Source organism: Microtus ochrogaster, chromosome 17 (assembly GCF_000317375.1).
Source record: "Microtus ochrogaster isolate Prairie Vole_2 chromosome 17, MicOch1.0, whole genome shotgun sequence".
Taxonomy (NCBI): Eukaryota; Metazoa; Chordata; class Mammalia; order Rodentia; family Cricetidae; genus Microtus; species Microtus ochrogaster.
The window spans coordinates 15,401,342-15,414,032 of NC_022019.1; the positions used below are offsets into that span (position 1 = coordinate 15,401,342).

The window sequence follows — 12,691 nt, forward strand, 5'->3', positions numbered from 1 at the left end:
ACACACACACACACACACACACACACACACACACACACACACACACGGGCTTCTGATAACCAGTAACATGATTCTCTGCTTGGAAAACAGTCACAACATGAAGGTGACTTTTGGAACTAGTGGTTATAATCTTAAACAAATGTTAAAATATGGTCAAGGCAAGTTGAACTTCAACTTTGGTTTTCATTTTCAGATAGTTTGAAAAGTTATCTTCTTGATGGCATATGTGTGTCTTTGCTCGACCTGCCTGGTTTGGCTAGAGTAAGACACAGATAAATGGAAGATGCACCATTACATGGCCTGTGGATGCTGCCGGCACCAGAACAAGCCACAGGATGCTATCAGTTCTGATGTCCAAGAGCGAGGGGACAAGGCAGAAGTCCATGGCACAATACCTCAGAAACAGTGGTCCCCTTCCAGGCTTCGGCTGGCTCATCTGATGCCTGAGGATGTTGCCTCTAGGTGTTGTGCTGCCCTGTCAAGGACAAGCTCCCTCTCCTTGTTAACTTTGTCTCTGGTCTTGATCACTCTCCCCCTTTACAACCCTCCACCAAGATGGGTCCTCATCTTGCCCTTCTAGTGAGAGAATAACGGCAGCACTAGCCTCTGTGCACTCATAAACACACCCACTGCCACGCAGGCGCAAGGAGATGATGGCAAACTGCTGTATTATTGACAACTGACTAGACACTTTGTAAGCACAGAGATAAAACCCCAAAGCAGGTCCCCTGCTCCTGCATCTGTGAATGATGTTGATTTCCGGGTCCTGCCTCACTAGTCAGAATTGGAGGATCCACCTTTTATACCAGAGAACTTTCTTCCTTGTCTTGGGAGAAACATGTCACGCACCAATTGATGCTAGGTTTGTCAGAGCCCAGCCAGCAAGAACTGAGGCTTCTCTGGTATTAGCAGGTACCCACCCCAAGCACATGGACTGACAACTTGGGAGAAAGAACATCCCACTATGGATTCAGAGTTTCATGCCTGGAACAAAGTCTGCAGGATACCACCTAGAAGACAGCTAGCTTACTGGTCCCCGGCATGGCAGCCTGTCAAGAGATATTTACAATTTAATTTATTATTATTAGTGTGTTCCTCAGTGTGTATGTGGACTAAGAGGACAACTTCCAGTAGCTGGTTGTTTCCTTCCAGCATGAATTCTGGAGACTGAACTCAGTTCCAAACGTGTGCAGCAAGCACATCTGCCTGCTAAGCAATCCCAATGTTCCCCAAAATATTCCTAAATGAACAGAAATCTCATGGTCTACTCTCTAAGCACCAATGGGGTATTTATAAGGTTGGGGGGGTTTCTATTAAGGAAATAACTTGTTTATTAAAACCAAATGTATTTTGTTGATGGTTGTAGCCCTGTGGACCAGTCCTGACACCTGAGGACCACACTGTGGACTGTGTCCTGTCTGAGTGTCAGAACTCGGTCATAGCAGTCAGCAGGCCTGTTACCTTACTTCACCCCATTTATGTGGGAACCCCCCCAATACCTTGTACCTTAAGAAGGTCTCTAAGCATCTTTTTCACACAAGGAAAAACAGTAAGTAAATAAACAATAGAAAACAATACACATATCCCAAATTTCTATGCATCAAAGAGAAAGGGATTTGCTCAGCAAAGGATACTGCAGGCCCGAGGCCACAGCACTGGTGCGGTAACATCCCAGGCGCTGCCCACTCTCAGAGCAGTGCCAGGCGAACTGCTTGTCCTGCCCAGTGCTCAGCACCCACTCCAGCTCCAGAACAAACAGGACCATCGTCACTCTGCTCTGATGTGCTGAAAAATAATCAAAAGATGAGAAAATGATAAAGAAAGCATCCTGAAGAAAATGGGAAAATGCAGCCCACTGTTAGATCCTTTCCTCATCCCAGAAGAGGCTGAAGGACACAGCCACCAGGGACAGGACAAAACAACAGCTTTCCTTGGACACTTGTTTTGTTTTTCTTTTCTTTTTTAAAAAAAATGATCTCCTCACATCCTTGCTTGTGTCCATCCAAGAATTACTTCCTCAGAGAGCTCTCTTCCCCAAAGCTTGGCCAAGCATACTAGGGCTATTGGATCAGTGTGATCAGAAGACACATTAGGAAAGATATTTACAACACAGTGACTGGTCAGTTTACGTGCACTTCCCCCAAAGGAAAGGTATATTATTTTGTTGTTGGTGGTGAAATCCGATTTTTAAACTCCTAACAAAGTTTTCTGTCAGAACCAAAAGCTTGGAGAATAATTACAAAACAGGGATAGCTGCCGTTGAAGGAAAATGGCCCCCAACGGTTTCATCTATTTGAATGCTGGCTCTTCAGTTGATGGTAATGTCTGGGAAGGAGTCAGAGATCTGGCCTTGTTGGAGGAGGTGTGTCATTGGGGATAGGTTTTGATGAAGACTCAGGCCATTCCCAGTGTGGAATCTCTCTCTTTCTTGCTTGTGGATCAACAGGGGATCTCTCAAACTGTTACTGCTTACTTGTCTCTGCTTTGCCATCAGGGACTTTCCCTCTCAAACTATACGCCCCAATAAATGCCTTCTTTTATAAATTGACTTGGTCATAGTGTTTCACCACAGCAACAGAAAAAAGTAACTACAATAAGAATGAAATACCTGTTTTGTAGAACTCTGTACATGAGAGAAAAAAAAATCCCATGGTTACTTTATACAACAGCAACCCTATCAGAAGAATTTTCGCATCACACAACTTCAGAGTGAGAAGAGACTGCTCATACCTTCTAGCCCTCTCTCTGTTGCTCACCTGGGCAAACAGGGCAGTGAAGCTCAGTGGTTTGGCTAAGGTCTCATGGTTCTCAGTTACTAAATAAGCTCAGGCAGGAAGAGTGAGTTCTGTTTTCTTGCTATGTGATGCCAGGCAATGGAACACGGTTAAAGAATGAACAAAGACACACTCTGCAGCCTGGCTAGTGGTCTGGTGGGCCGGGAGTACACTCTTGAGTATGGTGAGGTGTAGATTTTCCACCTGATTACCAAGCAGCGTCAGACAGTGTGGGTGGCTGTCTGCAGCCCACTGCAGCAAAACCATCTGCCAACTTCAGGGTGTTTAACACATTCATTTAGTCACTGTGGAGAATGAGAGTGGAGTGTCTGAATCTCTCTCTCTCTCTCTCTCTCTCTCTCTCTCTCTCTCTCTCTCTCTCTCTCGTCTGTCTTAGACACATACACACACACACACACACACACACACACACACACACACACACACACCAGCAAAGTAAACCTTAATTTTTATGGCAAAGTCAGTTCTTTTAGTGTCTGGCTGTCAGTGGAAAAACAAACCAAATCTCAAAAACGCAAAAAAAAGTCTAAGGAGAAAGAACTCTTTTACTCAGAAGAAAGCCCTTTGAAGGCAGATAGTTATCTCTACACTTCAGAAACTCATAGGAAAATCTGGGCTTGACACCTGGCTTTGTGAAGAGAAACGGGGCAGAGAAGGATCCTAGTCTTAGCAGGGGAGCAAGCTTTCTCACCGTCAGGCCATCAGGATCTGCAGGCAGCGCCTCACTACGCTGAAGTGCTTTTCTCTTCCCTGGGGTTTCGGAGCTGTAATCACGATTTCACCAAATGCTTTTTCTGTGTTGCCTTTTCCCACCCTGGTGGTGGTGTTGGGGGTAGAAAAGAGCTCTGTGCAGGCCAGGAGAGCTGTCTACTACTGCACTACATCCCCAGCCCTTTCCTGCACTGACATATACTGTAGGGTTATTCTCCTTTGGCTTGTTGATGTGAGGGACTATCCTGATTTTTGGTTGAACAGCTCTGCGTAGCTGTAGTAACTCTTGCTGGGTCATGCTGGAAAACTCATTTATGTATCGGTGTACTTGGACTATTCTTTACACTGGTCCTTTCTTGTACTACAGAAAGGAAGTAATATCTTTGGTACTGGTATCAGCTATCAATGGTTGATTTTTAAAAAATGAATTTATTGAGACAAAACTCACTACACTTCTGACCTTTTTAGAGATCAGCAATTCCTTGGCTGATAGCATATTCATATTACATGATCATTACCACCTACTTCCGGAGTATTTCACTCACCCCCAAACAATTCAATTCTCCTTTTCCCTGACTTGAGTCAATATGCTTTCTGTCTCTATTGAGTCTCCTATTCTTGACACTTCACATAAATGTAGTCATATGATGTGGCTTTTGTGTCTGACTTCTTCCACTAAGCATATTTTTAAGTTCACATGTTACAGCATGTATTATCACCATTCCATTCTGTTAGACAGACAGACAGACAGACAGACAGACAGACACACACACACACACACACATACACACACAAAAGCTCCATTCATCCAATAATAAGAGTCAGGATTACTTCCCTCTCTTGGCTATTATAGTGTTTCTAAAAATCTGTTTACACATCCTGAGTCAATACATTTTTTTTTCAATTCTAGTCATACAGGGGTGAGTAAAAACACTGTGTCACAAGATAACTATTTTAACTCTTTGAAAAGTTGATGGAAGATCTTTCAAAGAGACTATGTCATGTCATATTCCTATCATCAACTCTAGTCTATCCACATTACTTTCAAAGCTGTTTTACTTGAGATAGGTTCTCCTTATACAACCCAGACAGACCTTGAACTCACAATTCTCTTGCCTTAGGTATGTGTCATCAAGCATAGAGTAATTTTTCCAAAGGAATTCATATCTACTGACATAGTCAACTAAGCTTCAGACACATTAACAGGCAATTCATAAATAAAATCTCTCTAAAAACTTTTATAGAAAATGACATATAATTTACCATTTTAACCACTTTCAGACATGCATTTTTAGAACTAAAAACATTCACATTAACATATGATAGTCATCACCTCTCTAGAACTTTCACGTTTTTTCAAACATAAACCCTGAGCCCATTAAACACTAGTTTGCAACTTCCCTTGCTCTCCTGCATATCATAACTACCATTTCATCTCCATCTCTACAGCATTGACTGTAGTAAGTACCACATATACATGGATTCCTTCAAAATATGTTCATTTGGGACAGGCTTTCACTATGTTGGAGCATGCTGGCGTTCCTTCCTGCTGAAGGCTCTGTGATATATATATATATATATATATATATATATATATATCTTATCATTCCACTCCATTCCTGATGCACTCTAGTGGCTTTCACACTGGGCTTACTGTGATCATACTGCCATTAAAACGGGCACATTTGTCCGAGTTTTACTTCCCTTATTTGGGGAACACAGCACTGAGTTTTTGTGGTTTCAATTGTTGAGACAGGATCTCTCTATCTAGCTGTGACTGTCCTGGAACTTTCAAAGTAGATCAGGCTGGCCCTGAATTCAGAGATCCACCTGCCTCTACCTCCCAAGTGCTGGGATTAAAGGTGTGCGCCACCACCGACCAGTTGCCACTTAGTTTTTAGTGTGAATCCAGCACTACATTCCTGAGACAAACATCACCTGACCATACAGTATTCTTTTTTTTTTTTTAAGATTTATTAATTTATTAGGTATACAGTGTTCTTCCTGCACATATCCCTGCAGGTCAGAAGAGGGTACCAGATCTCATTACAGATGGTTGTAAGCCACCATGTGGTTGCTGGGAATTGAACTCAGAACCTCTGGAAGAACAGTCAGTGCTCTTAACCTCTGAGCCATCTCTCCAGCCCATACAGTATTCTTTTGTGCATATTTCTGCATGTAGTAAAATTCAGAGCTGTAGCATCTGTTTGTGTGGAGATGGCATCCTCATTTTCTCATATTGATTTGTAGAACATTAGTATCAGGAAATACTGATTTCCTGCAATAGACTGGGAAGTCTTTCATTCCTCAATTTCCAAAAGAGTCCCTGTAGCTTCACATATTTTCTCCCTTAATGTTTCATAAAATATAATCAGTAAAACCATCTGGTGCCGGAGTATAGAGGGAATGGAAGAAGGGAGCTTTTGCTCTTTGCCTGCTTGCTCTCTCTTGCTAGCAAGTCCATTCCTTACTGCTACTAGTGACTTCTTCTTCAGGACTCTGCCACAGACTGAGGACTGCTGGGACATCAAGCATCAAGGACTGGACAACCCACTGAAATCTTGGACCTTTCATTGGTACAACCACTATTGGCAAGCTGGACCACAGCCTGTAAGTCATTCTAATAAATCCCCTTTCTCTACATATGTACATATTTTCTCCCTTTTCCCCCAATGGCATAAACCTTGCTTCTTTCATGACGCCAATGTTTGAGCTGTCTGTCTAGAGAGACTCATTCTCTCGGTGCTGCTCCTCTAGAGCAGTTGTTCTCAACCTGGGGGTCATGACCCCTTTGGAGGGCAAATGACCCTTTCACAGGGGTCATCTAAAACCATCAGAAAACACATGTTTACATTACAATTCAAAACAGTAACACAATTACAATTATGAAGTACCAACAAAAGTAATTTTATGGTTGGGGATCACTTCATGAGGAACTGTATTAAAGGGTCACAACATTAAAAAGGTTGAGAACCCCTGCTGTAGAGAGCCCTCACTAATACAAGTTTTCTTTAAGGGGAGGTTTTAAACTAAAAAGTCAACTTCTTCTTATACATATAGAGCTATTAGGACCATCTATTTCTTCTTGAGTGATCTGCAGTGCAGTTTGTGACTTTCAAAGACCTGTTGACTTTATTTGTTCTTTATATCAATGCACATCAATATAGTATTCACACACGCAGCCTCTGGATGAGTGTCAGGTCACAGTGCTCAAGGCATGTTACCACCCTGTGCACACTGGAGCCTTTGGAAGAGAGTCAGGTCGCTCTTTCCCGACACTGACAATTTCCAGTGTTTCCCCTTGCTAGTCTAGCTAGAAGTTTATCACTCAGGAAACAGCCTTTGATGGCGCAGGCTTCTCCGTTCTATCTGCTTTATATCTCATGAACTGCTGTACTAATCTGTCTTCCTGCCCCTCTGGGTAGCTTAGGTTTCTTTGTTCCTTTTCTTTTTTCTCCCAAAGCAGTAAACCAAGGTCACTGATTTGAGACCTTGCTTCTATTCTGATGCCAATGTTTGAGCTGTCAGTCTCCCTTCAGATGCTGCTGCAGATGTATCCTATAAATACTGCTATCCTTGTTTTCATTTTTATTCAGTTCATGTTATTTATGCTTTGTGGTTTCTCCTTTAACCCATGGATTATTCAGAATTGTATTATTTACCTTCCAAATATTTTAGGATTTTCCAAGAATCTATATTCATCATCAAATTTAACTTTAATTTCATTCTTAGAAAATGTCTAAATTCTTCGAAACTTATCAAGACTTGCTTTATGGATTTAATCCTAGCAGAAGTTCTGTGTGCAGTTTGAAATCGGGCATATTCTGTTTCAGTTGAACAGAATTTCTATAGTTGACCACTGGGAAAGGCACTGAACTGTCCTTGACAACCTTCTGCGTGTCTGTTCTATCAGTTACCGGGAAGAGAATGTTAATTTCTAACTACAACTGTGTAGTTACACAGTTCCATTGTTACCCATATCTCAAAGCTATGTTAGTAACATACAAAAAGACTCATTATGGCCTTCTGCTGGACTCGCTCTTTAGTTTTGATCTGAAATCTGCTTTGATATTAATAAAGTTACCTGAGCTTCATTTTGGTTAGTGTTCTCGTGGTATGACTTCTACCTTTCTCCCATCAACTTGCTTCTCAAATGACTAGCAGTGTCTTATCTACAGGTTACATCTGAATCTCAAATCCTCACTCAACAGACTTGACTAAAAGTTGACGACTTTTAGTCACTAGTTTTACCTTATTTATATTTAATGTATTATTGATATTTTAGGTTTAAACCTATCCCCTTCCTATTCTCTTTTTTCCATTTTCTTTCTCCATTTTTCTCTTACTTTGGCCTTTGTTTTTAGGCACTGAAATAATTTTACATCTATTTTATTTCATTGGTTACTAGCTGTTTGTCATAGTAACAGTTGTTTATGGGAAAGAGTATGTATCTCTAATTCACCAGTTTTCATGTTTAGCATAACAACTTTACAACAGCATATTTCTATTCTTCTACTTTCTACTTTTTTAAATATCATTACACACATTAATTTCATATCTGACACCAATTCTATGCTGTTGTTAGTGAATATCTTTTAAAGAGACTGCACTGCAGTGAGCATTTTGTTGTTCTCAGTCTTGGAGTAGATGCATATTTCCCATTGACATTATTTTCTTCCTGAAGATTTTCTGTTGACATTTCCTCTAGTGGAGGTTTATACAAAATTAATTCTTTGGATTCTTTATGACTGAAAATGTTTTAATTTAATTTAATTTTTATTTTTGAAAGATACCTTCTCAGAGTATAGAATTCTATTTTTAACAATTCCTTCATACTTTAAACATACTGCTCTATTGACATCAAATCTGCCAGTAGCTTAATAATTTATGGTCTAATCTACTTCCCCACTGGTTTTTAGAATTTCAATGGTATTTTTCATGTTTTTAAAAATATGACTTTTAGCCAGGCGTGCTAGTACACGCCTTTAATCCCAGGACTCCAGAAGCAGAGGCAGAGGCAGATGGATCTCTGTGAGTTCAAGGCCAGCATAGTCTACAAAATGAGTTCCAGAACAGGCAGGACTGTTACACAGACAAGTCCCCCACACAAAGACTTTTAATCACAGTGTTTTTGTTTTGTTAGCTCCTAGTTTCTATGCCTTTTTAAAAAATATATTTATTTTTAATTTATGTGTTTGGATGTTTGTCTGCATGTAAAAGCACCATATGGGTCAAGGCCTACGGAGGCCAGAGAAGGCAGTGTATCCCCAGGAACTGGAGTTACAGACAGTTACGGTTACCACCACACAGGTACTGGGAACCAAACCTGGGTCTTCTAAAAGCACACCAGGTGCTCTTAACTAGTTAACTATCTCTCCAGCTCCTACCTTGATTTTTTTGTTTATCTCTTCTGTTTGGTTTTGAGACAGGCTCTCACTCACTATGTAGCCCAGGTTGACCGCCCTAGACTGAGAGAGTGGGCATATGCCACCATGCTTAGCTTTAGTTTTCTTTAAAAATTTAAAAAGCGATGTTACAATCTCTTTCAGATTACTGATCATGTTCCAGCGTTGTTGGCAGTCTAAGTTTTCTGTTCGTCATCTCTGCTAACACATATTTGTGGTGGCTTCATGTACTTCTGTAATACTTTTAAAGGTAAAAAGTCACTCTTACGCAGTCCTTCTGCTTGTCTGTTCCGTAGTGCTGGAGCTCAGTTCCAGGACCTTGTGTGTACTGAGCGAATGAATGCTCTGCCACTGGCCTACATACAGCCTTGGTTAGTCCAGCTGTTCTTGTTCAGCTCTAGGGACACATATGCAATTTGTCTTAAAGAGGTCTGCATTTATTTGTGGTGGTGCTTGGGAATATCATGATCGATACCTACTTTTATGATCATTTTGTAAAACATAGAGCTTCTAGCTCTGTATAATTGTTTTAGATTTATAATTTGTGAGAAGGATTTTTCAGATAGGGTTCGACTTATCATAGGAAATTTTTCTCATCTATAGAGAGTTGAGATCAGAATAAATACCCTATTGTCTCCTGGGCCAATGAATGGAGGATTTCCACCCCTTCCTTTTCACAAGGATATGATCCTTTGCGGACTTTCTATGCTCAGTTCCAATTTTTCATCTTACTCAGGCTTCAGGCTGTACCTCGTGCTGCTAAGGGCATGGGTCACATACAGCCTCTCTGTCTCCACGGGACAGCTACAAAGTCAGCGCATGTGCATACACAGCCCTCCGGGATATAGTTTTCTCTCTGCTCTGGAACACGGGAAAGTTTGATTTTCTCATAAACTTAACATTGAATTAAAGGAAACAATGAAAACACAATATTTTACCATTGGCTCTGGGTGTTTGGGAAGAGGGCATCCACAGGAGTCTGGGTATTGAGTATTGTAATTATGTGATAGAAAGCATATGAACTATGCTAGAAAACCTGCCACGGAAGAGCGTGAGAACAACGGTTCCTAGTGGTGGGCATGTCAGATGCACATCTAGCAGACTCATCAGTATATTTAACAAAGACACAAGAAAAAAATACAAAACTAAAAGGGAGTTAATACACGTAATGACACCGGGAACATATGCACTAACAACTGTATCTATGTAAGGACACTGGAACATCTTGCTCAGCTGAGCGGACAGGATAAATGAGATGGTAAGTAACAGATTGGGAAGTCCAAGGTTTGGCATAAAAACAAAAATGAAAGTCCCAAAACATAGGATACAGCCTAAAAACAACCCATGAGAATACCGATTATTCCCTACCCCACACGAGCACAGGGTAGAAAACGGCTGCCAGAACTCTCTTAGAAGAGTGCCCAGTAGAGAGGGGAAGTAGGGCGTGCCCAGCAGATAACATGCACGTGCTAGTCATCTTCTGTTGTGTAACAAACTATCCTGGAGCATTCTATTATCTCAGAGTTTCTGTGGGTCATGATGCTAGTACAGCTTAGCGGGATGCCGAATCCTTGAGTTTCCTAGGAGGAAATCAGAGCGTGGGGGCCTCAACAGAAAACTTAACAGAGGGAGGGCTGAGCTCTCACGGCTCTGGCTGGGTCCAGTTCCTGGTGGGCTGCTGAGCTGGGAGCACCAGTTCCTCCGGGACTGCTGCTTCCTAGCTCCCTAGCACACAGGCTTCTCTACAAGAGCTCCCCTCATTACACACGCAAACCAGGGAACAGGAAGGTGAGTGTCACGCATGCCCAGTCTCTGCACATAATCGTGGGAGTGGTCTCTATCTCGTCCCACGTTCTAAGTCCATCTCACACTTAATGGGGGTGAGAGACTGATCATTAGGAACGATGCTAAAAGTTACATGAGACATCATGTCATATTTGAAAAAGATCTTAATGGTACAACATGAGACCTCAAATCTGTAAGACAATCAAACACGTTTTTAGAGAACAAAAGTTCAGACCATAAACAGTTGGGACATAGAATGCGTATGTTAGAGAAGCGAAAGAACACTGGAGGAGAAAGGTCAGACTGACTTTCCACAGCTGTTTAAAACAAGCCAAAGGCTGTCATGAGAAGAAGGCGGTACTCGATTTCTGTTGTTCTAACAAACTTAGCAAAACCTGGAAGGGCGCAATCTACCACAGCTCACATAAGCTGCTTAGAGACGGACACCAAACACGTCTGTTCAGTATTATCATTACACTCCCGAGCTAACAGAACATGGGAGGTACTCAGTAAATATTTCATTAGTGATGCATGAAAAACAACTAAGGAATAAATCCACAGGGAAAGAAATTTAACTCTAAATCTTAAAGAATGCAATGTCTAGAACCTTCCAACTCATGATAGCATAGTGTCTTTGGAGGTCATGGATGTGATGCTGGGTGAACACAAAGAATGAATGAGGTCAGGATATCTGGATAAAATGACATCTGGGTCTTAAAGGCCTACTGCTCTGATTACATGATACTGTTGGTCTGAAAACAGGCTCCTTCCAGACACTACTCCTGACAGACAGAATGAATCTGGCCAATAAGACAACGCTGAAAATGCAATAGAAATGTAACCCACTCCCAACCCCACCTCCCACCCCATCCCTCACATGTCAAAGCATTTCCCCAAACATAAAATGAGGTTCATCTGGAGCAACCTGAGGCTGACTCCACTTTTCCTGAGCTTGCTGTACCACTCCAGGAAGCGTGGTATAGAAAGACAAAGTTATGGGCGTGGCAGTCACCCTGACCTACTCTGGGCTGTGCTTGACCTCTGTAGAACAAGGCTTGCGAGAAACCCAGGCTCTTCAAGCCTCAGCAACTTAGTTCACAACTAAGATAATACTGACCTTACAGGGTTTCTCTTTTTGTTACCCCATGTAATTGGAGTGTTCTTAGAGAGAGTGAAAACTACCCAGAAATAGTTTTAGAGCCAGCTAAAAACAGTGCTCCGACTCCTACCTGGATAGTTCTTCACAGGCGTCATCTTGTTATAATCTTCAGACAAAATAAATTCCTACAAGACAAAAGAAAACCATAAGGCAAAAGGATTTTTTTTCTTGAGATTTTATTTATTTTTATTTTATGTGTATGGGTGTTTGGCCTGCACGTATGTCTGCACACCACATGCACGCAGTGCCCTTGGAGGCCAGAAGAGGGAGTCGGGTCCTCTGGAACTAGAGCTACAGACGGTTGTTTGCTGTCATGGGGGTGCTGGAAATTGAACCCAGGTCCTCTGGAAGGACAGCCAGGGCTCCTAACAGTGGAGTCATCTTCAGGCTCCCAAGCAAAAATAAACTATTTAATGAGCAATTATGCTTTGGTAAACAGACTGCATAACAGAATGTATGTTATGTAACATTAACTTTAGTTAAATATGTAACATTAGTGGTTTGTCAATCAACTTGACATGTGTGACTCTCTCCAACAGTAGTCCAAACTCACATGAGATCATGTTCCGAGTTAGGGTTCTGGTCAATGCCAGTCCTAACTGGATTCAAAGTCTCACTGGAGCCACAGCAAACACTGAAAGACTGTAGCAGTGAACAACTAGGCAACAGTTCTCTACTGAGAAATACTGTTCACATTAGCAATTCACTTTCCCTTATAACAAGCTCCCTGTGGCTGCTCCTGCTCAGTCCCTGTGTGTCTAGGGGCACAACGAGCTGTCACCATGTCTGCCAGTGTGTGGAAAGCACCCCCGAAGTTAATGAGCACACCTGTGGGA

The 12,691-nt window shown here is 41.8% G+C and overlaps 1 protein-coding gene across 2 annotated transcripts in view; it reads right to left on the reverse strand.

The window, feature by feature from the left end:
- Positions 1 to 12,691, reverse strand: part of Wdfy2 (WD repeat and FYVE domain containing 2) — a 153,964-nt gene that overhangs the window by 29,990 nt on the left and 111,283 nt on the right. For both annotated transcript variants that reach the window (XM_013349268.2, XM_005355544.3), the window contains exons 4-5: positions 11,926 to 11,980; positions 1,635 to 1,785 (exon numbers count right to left, since the gene is read on the reverse strand). In XM_013349268.2, the coding sequence (XP_013204722.1) occupies positions 1,635 to 1,785; positions 11,926 to 11,980 (206 nt within the window). The remainder of the gene's footprint in view (positions 1 to 1,634; positions 1,786 to 11,925; positions 11,981 to 12,691) is intronic.